The following is a 21,954-nucleotide window of genomic DNA, read 5'->3' as shown; positions in this document are numbered from 1 at the left end:
GTTGCATTTTCATAGAATTTCCGAGTCATAAGGTCCCTCCCTTCCCAGGTTGTTCTACCCATCCCTGATAGATAGGCAGATGCCCCACCTTTACTTGAAGACACCCCCCCACACACACACACACCCCATCGTGAAGAGGAACCCATGGTCTCCCAAGCTGTCCTCCTAGAGGGCAGCTGTCATTGCTAGGAAGTCTTTCTTGCCATCAGGCCTAAGGCAGGAACCTCTCTGTAGTTCCCCTCGTCCCCATTACTTCTGGTTCGGCCCTCTACTGCCAGACAGAACAAGGCTATTCCCTCTTAAACACAACAGCTCTTTAAATCCTTCAAGAAAGGTATCTGGCCCCACCTGAGCCTTCTTCAGGTTAAAGCCTTCTACTTTATTTAGTCAGTCCTCATTACCTTTCTCTTGGCCCTTACCAGTGTCCTTCCCAAAATGTAGCCTGGGAGGATGGAGCGTGGTACCTAGCACAGAACCCAGGCCCCCAGGCAGGTGTAATGGGGCAGAGCAGAGAGGGTCTGGTCCCTCCTCCTTGTTTGGGGCTTGGCCTCTTTCCTGCAATCCAGCAGTTGAGGCTTTCTTCAGCTGCCATATCCCACTCTGGATGCCTGTGTCTTTTAGAGATCAGTGACCAGTCTTCCTGTGACTTGGGGAGATCGTTTGGAAGATGGATTAGAAAAAAAGGGAGACTGAGCGGAGGGGATCAATAAGCAAGCTTGGGTATAAATTCATTGAAGAAGTGATGAGGGCAGGCCAGCCTAGAGAAGAGCCCACTCCAGGTGTGAGAGGTCAGAGGAGGCCAGATTAGGCTGATGTTAGTGTGGGGTGGGGCGCCTCAGAGGGGAGCACTGTGTGAGCCTCACTTTGCAGTTGAAGAAAATGAGCATCACAGTAGGTTTGTTCATGGTCCCTTGGCTTCACTGACTTCAAGGTCAGGCCCATCACTGTCTCCACTCTGCCAGGCTGCTTCTCCCAGGTTGTATGTGTGGGTGTCAGGAGGATGGCACCCTCAGAAAAAATAAGGATGTGTGCAGGGCAGCAGAGGCAGAGTGAAGGCATAAGGAGTTTGGGTTTTGCTTTGGTCATGTCGAGTTGGAGATGCTCGTGGGATGTCAGGGGAGATGTCTGACAGGAAGTTAGTGGGACTTGGGAATCACCTGCAGAGAGTGATGACTGTAAGGGTGAGGACCAGTGAGATCCTCAGAATTGAGCGTGGAGAGCAGACTGGAGATGGGGGTGCTGTGCACAGAAGGCTTCTGAGGGTGAGGTCAGACCAGCTTGTGAGGGATGGGAGGCCCAGGGGGCTAAGGTGCAGATGACCCCTTTATGCCAGTGACTCCCAAACCTTTATCCAGCCCTCGGCTCCCTTTCAGATCTCCTTGCTGGGGTCACCAGCTTCCTCCTGGATGTTTCTGAGTGGATGTCCTAGAGGTGTTCAGAATAAGACTCCTATTTCCCCTGTAAACCCAGCCCTGTCTGATCTTCCCTTTTCCTCGTGAGGAATCCAGCCCTGCTTGTCACTGAGGCGCACCGCTTCAGCCTCACCCACAGCTCCTCTGGTCAGGCGGCAGATGGGTTTGTCCCTAACCCCACAACACTTCTACTCCATCTGTTCCCTTTCCCCCACTCAGCCACCATCCCCATTCAGGAATGGAATCGGGAGTGTTGCAGCAAAACCTTACCTTCTCCCTGCCTGGTCAGCTCACCAGCACAGGCTTTCCCTGGCTGCCATTAACTTGTGTCACACACATAGAGGGAATGCCTTTTCTCCTCCCTGGTCCCTGTCTGCCTGACCTTCCAAGGTTGGCCCTAGTGCTGCCTTTTACACTTTTCCTGATCCTTCCAGGTTCTAGGAGCTTTCCCACCAAGCAGTTACCTTGTTTTTAAAATATACTTATATGTGCTTGTCTCCCTGGATGAAATACAAGCTTCTTGACTGTTTGATTTTTGTCTTTACGCTCATGCCTGGCACATTGTAAGAGCTTAATGGATACTTATTGGTCCGTTTTTCAAGGTCACACAATTAGTAAAAATGTAATTGGAATTGAATCCAGACTGTCTGTCTCCAGTCCAGGGGTCTTCCTCCAAGAGCCACACTGGTGGCCTGATCTCCCCAGGAAGCTCTCAGAAATATGAGAAGGAAAGGTGGGGGGCAACGTCATGAGCAGAGGTGTGGAGGACACCTGCCCTCCATCCCTTCATTGTGCTTGTGGAAATGCCCGAGCCTTGAACAGTGCACTGTAAGCAGGAGGTATTTAATAAGCGTGTGTCATGTGACAGAGCAGGAGGACTTGCCCTCAGGCTGCCCATGGGGCGGATGTGTGCACGAGCTTGTGTCTAAAAGATGCTGCCAGAGTCCAGAGAAGGGGGAATAGAGGTTTTCATGAAGAAAGCTAGGGATGGATCTTGGACATGAAGAAAGGACGAGAGTAGCCTCAAGTAGGTCAGAAGGAAAGAGGATGTGTAAGGCGGGAAATTCAGGAACAAAAGCCCAGTACTGTGGAGCCTTCTCCCTGTGTGGAGGGAGACCCTCAGTTCTTGTGGGGAGGATCTTTGTGTCAGACCTTGTGCTCTCCTGGCAAAGCCTTTGACTGTGACCTTTCAACACACTGGGGCTGTTATCCGTGTGGTGTTTGACACCTCTGGTCTAGACGCTCCCCCACTGTTCATTCCTGGCCTGGACCTGTGATCATTCATGTCTTTCCACACCAGCATGGAGAACAGGGACCATGTCTGTAATATCTTTCAAATCCACAAGAGGGCACTGGTTCTCCATATTTGTTTTTAAACTATCAACTAATTCGTTTCACAGATTTCTTAAAGCCACTGGCAGTCTGTTAAATGTTGCACGTTACATCTAAGTGTTGCAAAAGTGAATGAAATTTTAAAGGGAGAAATTGTTGTAATGTGATACATTGTATAGAGTAAAACAGAAGGCATTAAACTTGCAGCCTGCAGGTCTCCCTAGGGTGACTGAACTTGATTTAAAAAAAGGTAATTGAGAAATATTTAACCAAAAAAAAAATACAGTATAATGTAGATAATGCTTGTTTGTGGTTTTCCAGTCCCTTTTTATTTGAGTTTGACACCCCTGGAATAAAGAGCTGACTAGCTTCTTTTAAGTAACAACTTTCAGAATTTCAGAGAATTTTTTTCTTCCATCAGAACGTAATGGACATAGCCCTCATCTTCCTCTCTGTGCTCAGACTTTCACGTTGTGCCTGATCAACACTGTTTAAGAGACTTTGTTGTTCGTTGATGGCACCACAGTGTTATTTTTTTTAACTATATAAAATAAGAAGTTAAACCCAAGTTAAGGCAACACACAGACCTGATTAGATTCACTGCTGAGAACAGAGTTTGTGAAGGACGCACGGTGACAACATCTTAGTGTTCTGGATAAGGAAATAAGTTATTTTTACCAGAAACAATTAAAATGAAATTTTTCTTAAAAAAAAAACCAAAGTAAACTCATGTTTCTCCCATGAGAGAAGACTCTCGTTTCAGAATTAAGTGAAAGTCCACAGCTTAGGGGCTTTTAGGCTAGAAAGACTAAGAGTAAGAGGAAATCTAGAATTCTTTGCAGTGCAAGTGGCAGGACAAAAATGACTGACGGGGAATTGATGCCCAAGGCAAGGGGGAGCACCTTTCTTCAGGGGAAGGAAACTTCTGTTATAAAAATTAGCTTTCATTTCAGGTAAGCTACCAATGATGTTGAATTATCATTTGGAAAATCACAAGCTAAATTTAGGAAGGAAAGCCAAGTGTTGGAAATGAGAGCATGATTGGAAAGATCTGCCACTGTTAAGCAGTGAGAGGAGCACTGAATTGTAGTTGGGAAACCTGGGTTCAAACCCTAATTCACGGACTTATCCATGTGACTTTGGGAAGTCATTGGACTTCTCTGGGGCCTCGATTTCCTCACCTGTAAATGGAGGATTAGACTAAATGACCTCTGGGATCCCTTCCAGTTCTAAATTAAAGCCAAAGTGGTAGGAATGAGAAATGCTGCCTGGATTGTATGGTGTATCATGAGGCTCAGCTTAGGGGGTTTTCATTTATCGCTTCTTGACAATAAATATAGTGTCATCTTAGAGGTGCGGAAGCTACAAACCTCTGTAAGACAGCTTCTATAACCTCTTCCTGAACAAACCCTCCATTTGTTTCTCAGTGTAGAGAAACGTTTTCAAAAAGAGGATTTAGTATATGTACCCACTCATCTTTGAAAAATCCCCACTTGGTGGGTAAGGAGCATCAGCAAAACTTTTTCAGTAACAAAGTTTCCGTGGAATAGGAGGTTGTTTCTATTTTTAAGTGTTTTTATTTCAAAGTCATATTACCAATATTGTGTGAATGATGATAAGAATACTAATATCTCAGATGAACCAGATTATAAGTCTTCTTGTGGTATTTTTGTTGTTATTTGTAACTGAACTTAGAACTATCCCCATGGTAACTTAAACTGGGTAGAAGGAAATATAAGCATCCCTACCTGACCCGTACTGTGGGCATGTGACATGCAGTAGAAAGACAAGTTTTTTAGCAAAAGTGGAACAGAATTTTCCCTGAATAAAAAGATTATCTGGTTTATTTTGTGTATGCAAAATCATAGATGCTATAGAAATTGATGTCAAGTTCACTCTAAAACATAAAGCCCCTCTTAGCAGAGCAAATGCAAGTGTTTTACATGGAAATCTAAACCCATCACTTTAGAAGTACTTGGACTCCTACTTGGAAAAACCTGTTAATGGGTCTAGATGTTGCTAACACCATAAAAGACCTCTGCCATACTGAATACCCTCACTGGTAGGTTGACAGAGGGAGGGAGGTGAGTGCTTGCTCCTTCACTCTTAGAAACATAGTGGGGAAGCAGGTGGGGAAAGGAGTAATTAAAGGGTGTGTTAATAACTTAAAAACTGGGCTAAGACTTTTTGGAACCTCCTGTAGAAATCGTGCTGGACTCCTTAGAAATAAATTGAGGAAGACAGTTTGGTCCTGTGGACAGAGCACAAGCTTGACAGTCAGAAGAGCTGGGGTACATTCTGCCCTGAGCTTGACTCTCTGGGTGACCTTGGGCAGGTCACTTCATTTCCCTGGGCCTTCGTTTACTCCACTGTGATATGAGGAGGTGGCACGAGGTGGCCTTGGAGAGTGTCTTCCAGCTCCTTCTCTAAATTTCATGATCCACTTAAGGTGTCACACCCTTATCTTTTTTGGAAACATAAAATAAAACATTTATTTGACACAAAAGGAGAAATGTAATTTCCTTTTACCCCTGTTTCTTCAGCATATCTCAGCATGCTGTCATCATGGTGCATATCTGAAAATCTAAGTATTTCTTGTATAAATTCAGTTGTATTGATAGTCCTGGTTACATGCCATCCACCTGTATGGCCATGCCCTGGAAGAGTCCATCTTCAGAATCTAAATCTGAGCTTCTCCTTTGTGGCCACAACTCCCTTTCCACCTTTTACTGATCCTGCTCATTATCCTCATGGTGTTTTTTGACCCCTTCACTCAACTAAAAGAAAACTCCAGGTGGAAAGGGGATCTGCAGTCACAGCTTTTCCTCCCTCAGTTTTCCCAATCTTCAATTTTCACCCAACTCCCTGACCTGCTCATCTCCTTCACTGAGGGGCCTGAGGCAGCCTCTATCATCACTGCAGCTGTCCCCTGGGAACACTCTGCTCTCCTCCTTGCCCACCTTGTCTTGGATAGAATAATATCTCTCCCCTTAGTTCAGCAGACACAAGGTTGAAATTTGTCAAAAGTAACTTGACTTGGAATCTAAAGAAAAAAGAAAGCAAAGTCATATAGCAGAAAAAAATGAATCAAGAGGGCACTTAGATGGTATCTGAAGATTGGTTTCCTAAGGTAATTATGTTCTAACCCCAGATTATTAACTTGATTGGCATGATTTATATGTAGGGCATTTACTTCCCGTTCTTGGTCCTTGCCTCAGTTTTGCCCTTTTGGGGAATCCCTCAGCATCCTTACAGACTGTTCTGAAACCTGCCTAAATAGCTCTTGACCAACAGCTGTCATCAAACCTTAACCTCCTGTCCCTTAGTCTCACAATTTCTGTGAAATTTTATTTGTCCTTCCATCCTTTCTCAGAAGAAGCAACACTTCTCATCCCTTACAAGACTCACTTTTCTGGATTCCCTTTCACTTGCGAAGAGTTTTGCGTCTCAAGGCTCTTTCCTTTTTTTTTGAATGTGCAGTGTTTCCCTCTCCGTCCTCTCTACAAGTGTACCCAGATGGGATGTATGAAGGAATTTTACCCTAATGGGTCTCAGAAGTAGTTACAAAGAATAACCCAGGAGATGGTAGAAAGGGAAGAATGAGGCCCAGGTATGCCCAGTGGGCACACTGTGTCTATGGCCCTGTACTCTTGTCTTCCCCCAGACTCCCAACCTTTTCTTGAGTTAAAGACCTCATTTGCTGACACATTTCTCAACAGAGTAATTATATTTTCCCTTCTCTGCTCTCTCTTCCACCCTTACCAAAAAAAGGTCCTTCCTCTGATCCTCCTTTTAAAAAATGAATAGGGCCCCTGTTCTCCCAACTGCAGTCTTTTTGGATTACTCCCTCTCCCTTGTTAACCACTTAGTTGCTACAGCCTGTGAATTCTTGCTCAACAGTGTTTGGGGCATCCATGCCTTCCTTTCGATGGTATTCTCATGGCTCACACCCTAGCTTAGACCCTGTCTTTAGCCTGGACTATTTTTGTAGTCTCTTGGCAGGTTCCTACTTAGAATCTTCTCTTTCTTCCCAGCACTTACTACAGTGCCTGCCTCCTAGTAAGTTCTTCATAAATGCTAGTCGAGTGACTGACCCCTTCCCCAGGTCAGTACCTCCTGGATCCCACAACCAGATTTATTTTCCTAAAACATGACTCTCATTATCAGTTCCATGTGCAGAGATCTTTAGTGACTTCCCAGTGCCTCCTGAGTAATGTCCATTGTTTACAGACTTTCAAAGTCTAGCCTAATCCTAGCTTTCTAGGCTGTTTGCCTGGGTGCCAACCAAACTCTGTGTATCCTTCGCTTTATAGCTTTGCTGACTTTGTGATATATTGCCCCATTAAAACCTAGTTATCCTTTAGAACCTAGCTCAAATGATGACCCCAGCTATCCGTGTCTTCCTTCTGCAGTCTTCCATAGCATTGTGTGTTCTCTCATGGTACTTATGTCCTACCTTATATATAATCCCCTTCACTAAATTGTAAGCTTTTAGGGGGAAGGATCTAAGTCTTACTCATCTTTTTAATTTCCTATTGTGCCCTCAGTGAATCTGTATGGAGTGAATGAATTGAATATATTCATGATTTCATTATTCTTTACCAATAAGTTCTCTTTGTTTTTATTGAATGTCTGTTGATGAAGGAAAGCTTTGTTGGTGTGAACAAACTTGTGAGATTGGTACCTTTTATTCTGCCCCTTGGTGGATTGAGGACCAGACAGTGCTTAGAGAAGGCTCTGTACTCAAAAATATTTCTCCTCACATTTTACCATTTGGGTAAAGAATGTTCTATTTTTCAAATTCAGTCTCATTTATGCCTGAATGTCAGTTGCCTTATGCAAGTATGGCTTCAGTAAGTGGTAGTTTTGCTAAAGGGAAGAAGATATGAGACAATTCTAATACTTGGGGGAAGGGAAATAAGAAACTTTGGATCCTCGAGAATCAATCTTATGACAAGATTAAGGTACAAAGATGAGAGAAGAGAGAAAATAGTGTAAACTCTTACTCTCATGATGACTTTCCTTTTGGGCTTCTCTATTCCTCCATCTTTATTATGGCTGCTTAAAGACTCCAAAACCTGCAGCCTTAAGAGTGTACTGTCAGTCTCTTGTTCTTGTAATCTTACTACAATAAAGTCAGGCCTCCAGGTCATCATTTCATAGTTGGAGTAGAGTTTTTAAATTTTACAGCAAGATTACCTCCGTGACTGTTGGCATCTGCCTCTATTACCTCTGTAGTCTTATTTTGTTGGTAAAATAAGGGTTTTCAGAATACACCAGCTGCTCTCTCTTAGTAGGATGCAAACACTTTTATTCATCCTTTCTCAGTAGTTCATTAGTATATTTTCTTTTCTCATCCTTGTTTTGATTTGATCTGGTTTTGCTCTTCTGCGATCTGCTTTGGGATTCCCATTTTTGAGTCATTTCAAAAACATGTTAGGGAGTTTTCTCACCCCACAGACCCATTTGGTGTTAATGTTTGTTCCTTTTTACATCTAAATACTTCTTCCACCTCCAACTACTTTTTTTCTCAAACCAGTGATACCCGACATCAATGTCTTCCCCAAACTCATGTTAAACCTTAAAAATTATAGAGCCTTAGAGATTCTCTAGCCCAATATTTCTAATTTTACATTGCAGATCACCTAGAATAGGAATTCCCAACTATTTTGTGTCAGAGACCCCTTTGAATGGTGTCAGAGTCTAGTGAAGCCTGTGGATCCCTTCTCAGGATCATGTTTTTTTAAATACACAAAAATAAAATGCATCAGCTTACAAAAGAAACCAATTATAGTGAAATGCAGTTTTCAAAACATTAAAAAAAAAAGTTGATGAATTTTCAGATCAAGAACCCTTACCTTAGAATGTAATTAAAATCGACCAATACTTATTGGTTATCTAATATGTATCAGAGTCTAAGACTTGATGTCTGCCTTTAAGGAGTTTATAATCTAAGAGGGAAGTTAAATATGGAGAGAGTTAAAAAACAATAAAATAAAATATTTAAATAACGGTTTAAGATGAGATGTTATGAGGCAGTTCATGATTTTTTTCAGAAAATAATTCAGAGGAGAGAGAACTCATTTTATTCTGAGGCTATCAGGGAAGGTTTTATAGAAGTGGCATTTGAACAAGATTCAAAGAGGAAGGGAGAGAGTGCCTTCCTTTCCTATACTTCTCAATGATTGGGATACCAATAAGCTCCTTGAGCACAAGAACAAGTTTGTATTTTTCCTTTAATAAGCAAAAACCAGAGACTATTACAGTACTAGGAAAAAAGTAACTGCTTTATATTCATTAATCAAACATTTATTAAACAACTACTGTATGTGGCAGACAGTGTGGTTGGTTTAATATACACATACATATATATATTTGTATATATAGATATACACATATATACATGTTTTGTATGGTATGTGTATACACATGCACATATATACATGTTGTGTGTGTGTGTACACATACACACAAATTAATTTTTGAAGGGGGTGATAAAAGTAGCAATAGAGGGGTTAAGATAGACTTGTTTTAGTAGGTAGCACTTAAAATTGAGCCTTAGAGGATTTTAGGAATTCTAAGAGACAAAGTAGGAGAGAGAGTGAGTGCATTCCAAGCTCGGATGATAATGTAGGCCATCGGTTCCCAAAGTGGGCCATACCACACCCTGGTAGATGCTAGACCGATCCAGGGAGGCAGTAGCAGCCTCGAGTGCAATTGGAGGTGTGTTGAATAAAAATAAGGGGACAGTGGAAGCATAAGGAAAGATGAGAAGATATGAAAATTTTGGAAAATTGTACACGTTTCATCCTTTGTTTAACTGAGTTAAAGCCATAGTGATTACATTATTTTCCAAATGACCATATGAATTGCAAGTTATGACCAGTCAGTGGTCAAGACTGCCAGCAGGTCTTAATAAGCAAGCTTTAGCAGTCGAGCATATTGTGCATTGTTGGGAAGTTCAGCAATGGCAGAAATATGTGCATGTTTATAATATGTGCACTTGTTTATAATATGATACAACATGGTTACATGATACAGTATTGTATCATCAGAATTTCAATGCAGGAAAAAACCCACAAATCTATAATAGATTATTAAATTTAAGATGCATCATTAAAAAAAACCCTATTTTTTTAAAATGAGGCAGATTTAAAAAAAAACATTAAAGAGTTAAAGAAAGTAGATTTCCAGGGGGTACTGAATAATTATTTTTTGAAAAAGGGGTGGTAGGCCAAATAAGTTTGGGGACCTCTGGCCTAGGCAAAGACACAGGTAGAAAATGGAATATTGTATACAAGGAGCAGCAAAGGGAGCCACTTTGGATCATTTTTTTGCTGGATCATAGAGCATGTGAAGAAAAATAAGGTATAATAAACCTGAAAATATAGACTAGAGGTAAAATTGTGGCATTTAGATCCTTTAACACTGGAACTTGTATTATAAGCTAGGGATGATTGGGGAGCACTAGCATTTCTTGAGCAGGGGCCTAACCTGCACTTGAGAAATATCAACCTGGCTTTTTTTTTGCTTTTTGGAGGGCAGTTGGGGTTAAGTGACTTGCCCAAGGTCACATGGCTAGTAAGTGTTAAGTGTCTGAGGCTGGGTTTGAACTCAGGTCCTCCTGACTCCAGGGCCGGTGTGCTATTCACTGTGTCACCTAGCTGCCCCAACAACCTGGCATTTTCTATACAGGAGGGTGGAATGGAGAAGGGAGAGACTGGAGGCTGGGAGGCTATTGTCATAGATGAATAGGAGGTGATGAGAGCCAGAATAAGGATTGGTGACCATGTGAGTGAAGAGCACAGAACAGAGGCAGGAGACTTAGCTGTAGGCTTGGCCAAATGTGGCAAGTGAGCAGGTCATCCGATCAACAAGCGTTTATTAAGTATCTAAGGGGTGTGTGTGTGTGTGTGTGTGTGTGTGTGTGTGTGAGAGAGAGAGAGAATATGGATTTGGAGTCAGAGGATGTGGTTTCAAGTCTTGACTACTGCTGTCACCCATGTGACCTCTGGGAAGACACTTAACTTCTCTGACCAGTTTCCTCATCTTCAAATGAGGGGGGAGGGGTAATTTGGATGACCTATAAGGTCTCTTTAAACTCTCAATAAATGTTCTACTACTGTGACCTAATTGGATTATTTAGAACCAGAAAAGTTCATAATTAGTTAGAGGTCAATGGAAACCAAGATCCTCCTCTTGGGATGATTTATTGGCATTCTTTTAGCACACTGACTGACCGACTGTGTTCCCTGATTTCTTGACATAATGAGGTGCAAAGAATAGTCATTTTAAACACTAGTAGTTAAAGAATGAAAAAAAAATTCTAAAAAAAGTTTTAACTCCCATGGGAAAGTATAGCGCTGAGCATCTTAGGAAATTTAAAAAGTTTGGTTTTGATTACTGTTGATTTTTGTTTTATTACGAATACTCTTAGGTCATAGATATTTGATTTTGACATTTAGTGGAAAGTTAGATTTTCATTTTAACTGCAAGTTATGTTGCATTATTTTTAGCTTAATAGGTCCTCGGATATATTAAATGAGTTTGTGTCTTCAGTACTGTAAGAACTACGTATCCTAACTCTTACATCTCTTTTATGTGTTTATTTTTGTATATTTCTAAAACTTATAGTTTCATATTTTTGTTTGGATTTGTTATTGTAATTTCTGATCAGGCTGGAAGTTTTCATTAGGCCAAGAGTCCAAGTGTAAATTAAAATTTACTTCTAAATAGCATAATTAAAACAAGTAGATTAGACTTTAAACCACTAGTATTTACATTATGAAAGCTCCTTAACCATGTGAAAAGTGCCAAGGGCTTATGGATGGACCATCAGCTCGTTTTCTGCTTCTTCAATAAGAGATTGATGTGCCTGGCCCTTTCCTCTGACTCAGTGGAGATACTGTCCCCTGTCTCCCATGAGGGGAAGGTCTCTTGCTTTACCATGTTGTGTAAAGTTATAAATGAATACTAATAACTGATTGATGTATGTCCTCTTCCGTATCACCTTTTAAAAACTCTTCTTTATCTTTATCGTAGACCTCCTGACATCCAGCTGCTAAAGGAAGGACAAAGGTATGGTTGAATCTGGATCCTGTCTATGCAGTACAGCCATGGTTCGAAGCCTTGGCAATGAGCCAGGTGATAGAAGCTCTTTGATTTCCTGTGCTGATGCATTATGGAAGTGCCCCATTGTGCCCCACAATGAATACTGGACCCGTTGAGCTTTTTCTTTTGTGTTGCCCTAGCAGGACGGTTTGCTCTGTATGATTTAGTGAACAGCTGCTCCTACCTGGGAAGTCTTAATTGAACCTGTTGAAATCTGACACAAACAGAACTCCTGCTCTTTCCATCCTGTGTATTGCGGGTCTTTGTTAAATAGATTGTTCCAATTATATGTGTTGAAAGGTTTTTAAAAATCTAAATGTACAGTATTTAGAGTTAGGGATTTCCCAGTTATGTAATTATTTGAAATAATGCTTTAGATTCCTGGATTTTTTTCTTTAATCTTTGATCATTTTCCTCACCAGGCTATGGCCGCTTTTTAGAGTGTCACTCTTACCATCCTGTTCCTTGCATGACCTCCTGACCTCCCCACCCTCAGAAAAAGGCACAATCCTGGTTGGTTATTAGTCACCACCCAGAGGCTAGCTAGATGGAGATTGAGTGGGTTAGAGATCTTTATCTAATCTCATATAGCTTTAACATGGAATTTTAAAGTAATATAGAAAAACATGACTGCCACCTCCCAGCTGAAGATTTTTGTATTGATTCCTGAACTGTTAAAGGTGAAATGATTCTAGATTTCACCAAATTATACTCACTTATTTTTCCTTTGACCTTAGACATAGTCAATAGCATGGTTTGGGGATAAATTATGACTAAAAAGTACATTCCTGGCTGTCCCCTGCAAAAACAGCACGTCCTCCTAAGAAAAAAAAAATACCCAACAACAAACTCAAAAGTTCTTAATCTCTCTATCAGATCTCTTGCAAAGTTTCAAAAACACAGGAAGAAAATGTCTCCTTTTGTTATTGGCATTACTGTCAAATTCTGAGATTTGTTTTATTTGCCTTTCTCTAGCTCTTAATCTTTGAATCTTTGTTTTTTGACTGGACCTGTGGTTTCATTGGTATGGTTCATTGGCCTGGGATGTAGGCTAGAGCACTGGTGAGAGATGACCCTTCAGAGGGTCACATGGCAAGTGGGGCAGAAGCAGGAATAAAGCCAGGCCAAGGGAGCTCTTGAGCTGCTTCCCTGTGCTGCCTTTCACTGTTCGGTAAAACAGCCCTTAATTACTGCCTCTTCCTCATAACTTTTCCATTTCCTTGGCTGTGGTGGTCAGATCATCTTTTGTGTGTCTGAATTACCCTTTTTAGTTTTTTTAAATTATTAAATGAAATGGTTCTGATATTTTTATTTTTTGTGAAACTAGTAATTAGAGTCTCCAAAGTGAAAACCAAAAGAAATAGAAGTAAAATCTATCCCAGTACTCATTGAAAAGCACATGTAAAGATTTACAAGTTAAGTCCTGGCCACTTCTTAGCATGTCATTCAAAACTCTTTGCTTTAGAAAACTGCAAAATGGCAGCAGCTCAGCCTGCTTTGCTGTGAGTCTGTTCTTTCTTCTTTCCACCTTGCCCCCACCAGTGGTCATTCTGGCGAAGAAGTCAGGTTATGTGATGAGGCTGTTAAGACATCGGACATTGAGAATCCTGACCGGTCGAGAAGCCAGGAGGAGTCTGGTTCCTCCAGCACCCACAGTCATAGTAGCAGCGATGATGAGCAAGGATTTGTTTCCTCTCTTCTACCAGGAAACAAACCAAATTCGACCCCTGGAAGGCAGCAGCCATATCCAAAAAGCATCCTGAAAAAGAGGCCTGGCCAGAAGGCCAGCTCCAGACACCAAGACAGAGACCTGGCCGAGCAATTGAACAGGTGTATGTTAGACAGCCAGGAGAAAGCGAACGCTTGTGCCCTTTGTTTACAAGAGGAAAATATCTGTGTTTCCCCAGATTTTTCCTCAGAAAAATCAAAAACCTCAGAGCATTCTGAAGACAGTTGTGATAGTTCACAGATAACTCTGGTAGGCATAAGCAAAAAGGGAGCAGAACACTTTAGGAAGAAATTTGCAAAGTTGAATCAACCTGCCCCGTCAGGTTCCAATCCAGTCCAGGTGGATCCTGCTGAAGCCAAAGCAGGCTTGTTTGAAGCCCTCAAAGAGACTTTGGTGGAGTGGAAGACAGAAGAAACATTAAAGTTTTTATATGGTGAGAACTATGTGCCTCTCCCTCTGACAGCCTCACCATCCGCTCCTCAGGCTGAGCATGAAGAAAAGGACAAGGATACCCTAGTTCCAGGGCTGGAGGGTCACATTCCCACTGCTGAACAGGTATCTCGGAACACCCTGGATCAGTCTCTGCCGTTCAGTGGCTCAGACGCTGCCATTCGCCCCCTGCCAAGTTATGAGAGCCTAAAAAAAGAAACTGAAGCTTTGAATTTAAGGATTAGGGAGTTCTATAGAGGAAAATATGTTCTGGATGACCAGTCCTCCAAAGCAGAAACCACAGACAAGGTATGTCTTAACTCATGCTGTCAGGTATGGGGGGGAGGGAGGGAGGAATTTAAGAGACCGTGGTTTTTTTTTTGTTTTGTTTCTTCAACTTAAAGATGATCACACAACAGTAACACTCCTGGGCCCCCAGAGTGCTGTCTTTTTCCCTTTTAAATCTAGTTGAACCCTGCTTGATTCTGCCCCCAGGTCATGCTTCTGGCTGCCCCCAAGAGCTCCAGGAAAGTTCTTGCCTTTTGGCAACAGCCTGCCAGGATTGTGTGCAGTTTTTATAAATGATGGGGCTGTTGTTGTACTCTGTAGGGATGGCCCAGAAAGGCAGGGCAAAGGTTTCAGCAAGAGAAAGGTTTCCCATATATTAACATCTCAGCAGAGGCTTTTTAAATTCTGTTCTTTTATGTGCATCAGTTAGTTGAATGTTAAGTATGAGCTTAATTTTATTCATCTGTGAGACTGAGAATATAGCAGAAATGGCAGTCCTCGCTTTAAAACTGGAAGAATTTTGGAGAAAATTATGTTCTGTGGAACATATTTTATAGGAGAATCCTGGAGAATGTCCAAGATCTGCCACAGACTTACTGAATGGTCTTAGACCATTCACCCAACCTTAGAAGAGTCTCAGTGCCCTCATCTGTTCTAAGGAGGAGTGAACTCAGTGTCTTAAGTCCCTACCAGATCACACTTTGTTTAGGGCCGTGGCTCTGAGAAGATGGATTGGCAAACAGACTTCTAGTCAATGTGAAGAAGGCCTGGATCATTTTATCTTGGGTTTTACCATAAAAATCTTTTTCTTTACTAGGAATTTCTAAGTCAGATTTAGGAATATATATGTAATGATTAGAAAGAGAGTTTTATTCAAAATTTAGGAATAAATTTTATTTGCGTAAAAGATCACCTGGCCCTATGCTTGAGAATACATAAGTGTTCATGGACAGCAAGCATGACTTTTTGTGCTAAAGTGGGAAAGACACTGATACTTGGCAGATACATAAAGGTGGAAGGACCTTGGCTCATGTTAGTGTCGCTGTTCATCTCTGCCTAGGATGGCTGTGAGCCCTCCCAAGATGAATAAAGCAGACCTTGATAACTGGAACTTTTATAGTCATCATTTTATTAAAAATTGTTTTTTTTTTTAAGTATTATCTTTAGTTCTTAAACTACCAGTTTGGGGTTAAGAAAAATACTGTTTCCTAAATTTGTGGTGATTCTCCATTCTTTAAAATAAGAAATAAAATCACATTTCTTCTTTGTTTTTTGCTAATGTGATTCAGGGTGATCCCACCTTTCCGCTCATAGATTCAAGTTCTCAGAACCAGATTAGAAGACGAATTGTACTTGAAAAATTGACTAAAGTGTAAGTATATAATAATTTTAGAAATTTTATATAATAATTTTGAGACTTGACAGCAATACTATTCTTATGTTCAGCTATTCTGAAAAATAATTCTAGAGATGTCATATAGATTCCTTCAACTGTCCATTATAGTCCATTATTTGAAACTTTGGATGGATTTTTATAATATTGTTAGGGAGGAAAAAATACTATATGGGAGTCACAAAATTAAGTGAGAAATTAGGATTAGTTAAGTGGAGAACTGGTTTCCTGAGAATTGCCCCACTGTTAAGTAGAAAAATAAAATAGCTTAGATTTTAGGATCATTGACTCCTGAATGAGAAGTTATTCCCATTCAGATACCAGTTTGTGGTAGACATATTATATATTACAATATCTCAAGTGCGGCTTTCAAAAAATTACTCTAAAAACCAAAGCTTAACTGTTTTCATCAGTTGGTAACATGTACATACAGAGAGCTAGGTTATGGTCAACACTGGGATCTTAAGCTGCAAGTTTTCCTTTCTCCTTAGAGCCTTTGAATTGTGGTTTTAGTACAGGAGACCTTAGACATCATATCGTTTACTCTCTCCTCCACTTCTGGCTTCCTCTAAAGGAAAATATTCGTTGTCCTTAGACTTAGCCCTGTCAGTGACATTTCGGGTCGCTTATTTGTCGGAGGTCACCTGGGGTGGTGGGGCTGCCTTGGCTTCTCTTCCAAAGGAAGTTTGCGAGTGAGTCACCTTTCTGGAGTCAGGATGACAGCTGCCCTCCAGTCACTTAACGATCCATCTCTTATTTTGGTGCCCCATGGAGTTAGCCCCAAAAGTACCTTTTCTTTCTTTTTGGGACTTGTTTTTGGGGTGATGTTTATGGAAGAGAAGTAGGGTTTGGGCTGTGTAGAATTCAGGCATGCTCACTTCTGAGCATTGTTAGACTTTTAAACAACCTTTGTATGAAAAGAAGGAAGTTTCAGAAGTGTAGTTTGAGAATGAGGTTATTTGACTTTTAAAAATTGTTTCCATGTGAAGACTGAAATTGTCTTATTTACCAAATCTTCATTTTGGATTTTATATTGCACACATAATTTGTTGGGAAAAACATCTCTCATTTTGATATTTCAGTTCAATGATTGGATTTTTTTGGGGGGGAGGTGGAGTTGATGAGAAATGGAGGAAGACCATAACCATGATTTCATTGTTGCAAGGAGCCCTTGGTGAGGAGATTCTATGAGTTGGTTAAGTAGTAAATAGACTTTTCTGTGTATATGTAAATTTACTTCCAAGAAGTATTGTTTTCAAAAATAGCACACATCTCCTGTTTATATGCATAGGCAAAACATTTGAGAGTGTCAGCCAGCTATTTTTCTTGAAATCTCTGTGCTTACATGTAGACCATCTCTTTCCAATTAAATGGAAACAATATGCTATGTATACCCCTGGATTTTCCTCCACTAAAAAACCTGGAAGTCAAGAAATGAGAAACGCTGTCAGAATGTACCAAATCTCGGCCACATGGCCTCCAGCCTGCCTCTGTTCTTCCAGGATCACTTTGTGACCCTCCTGGAAAGCAGATCGGTTTGTTACTGTCAGTCATGTCCTAGTGACATACCTCACCAGTCACAGAACTGAAATGTTGCCATGTGTCTCAGTTAAATCATGAAAGTATTGTGGGAACTTTCTAGAATTGCCTACACATAAAAGAGGCATAGACTTATTCTACTCACAGATTACAGAAGTTTATCTAGAATTAAGAAAACATTTTAAAAAGAAAGCAATTGAACATTTTTGTTATTATTTTCAGATTGCCTGGAATCTTGGGTCCTCTTCAGGTTACATTGAGTGATATCTACACTGAACTCAAAAATCTTGTCCAGACTTTTAGGTTAGTATCAAATATAATAAAATTTTCTTTTCCCTGCTTTGTCCTTGCAATCAACAGCTTACAAGGAATTCTGGTTTGTAAAGAAAACACTTGGAGATTGGCTGGAAATTTAGATTTCAGCACCACCGTGAGAAGTGAGGCTTGGGGAAAACTTAGAAGGAAGCAAAGAACAGCCCTGAACACAATGTAGAGTGTTCATTATGTAGACTTTCTTGAAATAGAAATTTGTTGCTGTATATTTTGAATCCTCTCTTACATTCTGCTCTTCTGCCCTCCTAAATAATTTCTTCTTCCTGACTCTGCTTATTTTGTCAGTAATGCCCCAACCAAGGCACAAAGGTCTGAAACCCCAGGTTTGTGGGATTGTCTTTGATTCCTTTCTTTTCCCTTCCCCCACGTTTGCCCAGTCAATTGCCAAGTCTTCTCTTTGTTTTGGTCTTCAGGATGTCCTCTTCTGTCTCTTCCAGCCATCACCGCCCCCAGGTCAGGTCCTCATTTTCTTTTGTGGATGATGTATTGACATGGTTTGGACCTTCCAAAGTCCAGCCTCCTTTTGCTTCTGCCAGTGTAACTGTTTTACAGCATAGCCCAGCATCATGTAGACTGAACAGAAGGCTTTGGGCTCCAGGGTCTTGACTTTGAATTTCAGCTCAGCTCCTAGTTTCTTGTGTGACCTGGTGTCTTTCTGCCTCTCTCTGAGCCTCTTTTTACTTCTCTGTAAGATGAGTCTGTGCTCAGCTCCCTTTTATGGTCTTACAATCACTGAATGGTTCTTCTCCAAATAAAGTCTGAGCTTTATTAGACATTTAAGGACCAACCATGATTGAGCCCCAACCTGTCCTTCAGGTATTAAAATAATAATAATAACAAAAACTAGCTTCTATTTACACTTTGCAGAGGGCTGTTTATGTGTCATTTTCATGTGATCCTCACAGTAACCCCATGAGGAAGGTGCTGTGATTCTCTCCGTTTAAATCTGAGGAGAGTGAGCCTAAGATAGGAGAGGTGATTTGCCAGGGTCACATGGTTGGTGATATTCTACCTCTGGGTGTCCTGACTCCAAGTCCAGTACAATCAGTAGTTGTGAAAGCTCTACCTTATGGGTGCAAGGACAATATTTGGTTCTGGAGACAGAAAGATAAGAATGAGATGGCCCCTGTCCTTGAGGTACAGAACCGTACCATCAACAGACACGAACATTGTGGTATGTGGAACCATGTACTTCACAAAGTGAAGCGTTTAAGTGTATATTAAAAGGTGGTAACAAAATGTCCTTGTTTATGCCTGCTTCTGAATGTGTATTTCTTAGGCTTCAGTGATGTACTTTTCTTTTTCCTCTGCGTTTGCATCTTGGTCATTTCCTGCTAACTCTTACTCCCCACATCACCCCTGCCCCAGAGAAGCCCTTCTTTGTAACAAATAACTCCAGGCAAGAAAAACAAATCAGCACATTAGCAGAGTCCATCAGTGGAGGGCTCCTTCCGTCACTCTAGGCCATCACATCTTGGCTAAGTAATTCTTCCTTTTTGGGGTCTTGAGCTAGAGCCTTGGGCTCCACATTCCCAGCCTGGCATTTCAGTTTTTCTTCTAGACTCTCTTGCTGTTATCTCCTAAGGACAATGAAGCTCCCCTTCCACTCAAAACTCAATATGTAAAGAGAGGGTATTGCAGTATCAGTCCCTTCCAGGCCTGCAATCCTGGGATGATAGAATGGATTCCCCCTCAGGGGATGCCTTCCTTCCATCCTTCCTTCCTTCCATGACCTACTGCTGATAGGTTCTCTAGGGAATTCCTCTCTACGTACAGGCTGAACTGTGTCCTCTGATGTTCTTCCAGTTCTAGCACCATGGAAATCATGCTGGGTTTGTGATCTGATGTGGTCTGAATTCAAGTCTCCGTTATTTATTAACCCTGTGGCATTGGGCAAATCATTGTCCACCTCTGGGACCCTCATGACTGCTGAAGTTTCTTCAAACTCTTAAGTTTTAATAGCTTAAAACTGCACAAGACTTTTGGGATGCCCTGTATTATCCCATGAGATTCTATTTTCCTGATATATTCAGTTTGGGTGTGTTTCATAATGTAATAACTTGAAGCCAAGGTAAAAAAAAGTTGACATACAGTGATATGTAATCCCTTGGGCTATAAAATGTTTTGTTTTAGTCAGCAAATGTTAGGTACTATTGGGGTCTGGAATAGAGAGGAATATTTTTTTAGAAGTACAAAGCTGATAGAGCTCTGAGCCTGGAGTCAGGAAGACCTGGGTTCAAAACTGTCCTCAGACACTGAATAGCTGGGTGACCCTGGGCAAGTCACTTAACCTCTGTTTGCCTGCATCCATTGAGAGAAGAAAATGGCAAAGATATTGGCCAAGAAAACCCCATGGACACCATGCTCCACAGGATCACAAAGAATCAGACATGACTGAACAACAAATTCATTATTAAAAATTCTTTGTTCCACAAAATAATTCACTGTTGGATTCCTTTAGAATAGCATAATCCCCTACTACATTTAAAATATTATATAATTTCTAAAATTTTATTTTTGCCCTCCATCCTCTGTCCTCCCAAGAATACATCTACTTTATAAAGTGAGGTATATTTAAACAGAAGTATTATTCACATAACAGGAGAAATCAGAACTGATTTGGAGATTATTTGGGAGAAATGAAAAGATTTTTAATATTTTGAGTTATGGAAATTGTTTTTTTGCTTAATTTTAAAAATGATGTCTCTATTAAAATATTTAATTAAAAGTTCTTGGTAACCAAAAAAAAGTACAAAGCAAGATTCTTGTCCTCTAGGATACATTCTAATTGGGAAGATAAGTTTCACACATAGAATAATGAAGAAGTACTATCATAACTCTTAATATATATCATATATATATATAAATATAATAACTTTTGCAGGTTTGCAAAGCACTATATATACATACACACACACATACACATATATAAAATTTTATTTGATTCTCAGTTGTAAGAATCAAATAACCCTGAGGAAGGTGCTGTTGCCCCATTTTATAAACGAGGAGACTGAGGCCAGGGTCACACAGCTAGTAAGAGTCTGAGGCTCTATCCACTGAGCCGCTTAGTGTAGCATTAAGCAAATGCTAATTTGTGTGGCACAGATTAAGTGCTATTGGCGGTCAGTGGTTTCTGCTCTGATCACATAGAATTGGGATCCTCACTGGCTTCTTAGCAGTAAACTGAGTCATCATTACTGTTTCTTTATATATGCACATTCGGAATACAGCTAAATCTATGGAGAAAATTGGTGTTTAACTGTTGGTGTGCTCTGGTGTGTATATTCAGCTTTATTTAAGATTGTTTCAAAGAAGGTCAGAGTCTGCCAGCAGAAAGTCAATTGGACTTACTAGCAAATCTTAGCAAAGTTAGAGTAAAAATGAAACTTACATTTTCAGTTGATCTGAACTCCACATTGGAAGGCCTGGGTCTAGTGAGTAGTAAGCTGGAAGATATGGCACGTGCCAGGGACTCATAAGCTTGTTTTAAGCAGAGACATGGCCATTGCATGGACATTTCCACAAGGGCACATGCAAAGAAAAGGGTATGATCAAAATGGGAATTGCATTCCCAGATTAAAGCAAAAGGCCTTTAGTGACAGGAGGAAATGGGAGAAGGAACAGCTCAAAATTAACTAGGATTTAAATTCTCGCTTTAAATTGGCACCCCATTTTTCATGGCCTTCCTATAGAAGATCATTCTATTAAGGTATGTGCTTATGTTTTAATAAATATCTTTGATTGTGAAAAAGCAAAAATGGTTGTAGAATAGTTGTCTCCAGATGTGAGGAACATTCTAATTAAGTGATCTATATAGTGTGTGCCCCAGGTAATGGTTTCTGAATTCCATGTACATTTCCAGGTTCTTAACAACCTGGAGGAGTCACACCTGTCAGATTCAGCCCCATCTAATAAGTACAGTAACTGAGAGATCAATGTATCTAATCAAATCTTGGTACAAATTTTGAAACACTCCTCCTCCTCTCCTCTTCCTGCTCCTGTGCCTCCTCTGGTATGTGCTTACATTATGTAATAAAAGCAGCCTTTTACTTCCTTTCCTAACAGATCAGTCCCTTCCATTTGAGTTGCAAATTATTTAATTCGGGTAACAACGAGGTAAAAAATGAGTCAGCAGGGTCTTTTACCAGGAACTAACTTATTTTTAAATGTTTTTTGGAAATTTTTCTTCTGAGACCGTCTAAAAATGATTGCCTTGATTGTTTTCTACAAAGGACTGCTTACCTGGGGATTTAGCCAGAATTGTTCAAAATGACTCATTCTTTTGGAAATTCGTGCTGGATCTAGCCTGCTAACTAACTTTGAGGTCTTCCAGATACATCTCCTTCTGGAAGTCAGCCCTGCCACAGATGTCTGTATCTGTTTCTAGG

The 21,954-nt window shown here is 40.7% G+C and overlaps 1 protein-coding gene across 1 annotated transcript in view; it reads left to right on the top strand.

The window, feature by feature from the left end:
* LOC138165083 (putative RNA polymerase II subunit B1 CTD phosphatase RPAP2) overlaps positions 1–21,954 on the top strand; it is a 74,429-nt gene that overhangs the window by 11,153 nt on the left and 41,322 nt on the right. The window contains exons 7-10 of the mRNA XM_069093228.1: positions 11,787–11,822; positions 13,398–14,322; positions 15,591–15,673; positions 17,456–17,536. Of these exons, the coding sequence (XP_068949329.1) occupies positions 11,787–11,822; positions 13,398–14,322; positions 15,591–15,673; positions 17,456–17,536 (1,125 nt within the window). The remainder of the gene's footprint in view (positions 1–11,786; positions 11,823–13,397; positions 14,323–15,590; positions 15,674–17,455; positions 17,537–21,954) is intronic.

This window comes from Petaurus breviceps, unplaced genomic scaffold, assembly GCF_028583685.1.
Source record: "Petaurus breviceps papuanus isolate PSGF00001 unplaced genomic scaffold, PetGlider_PUasm1.0 207, whole genome shotgun sequence".
Lineage (NCBI taxonomy): Eukaryota > Metazoa > Chordata > Mammalia > Diprotodontia > Petauridae > Petaurus > Petaurus breviceps.
The sequence above is the reverse complement of the archived record's forward strand: the minus strand, read 5'-3'. Positions and strand labels throughout refer to the sequence as shown.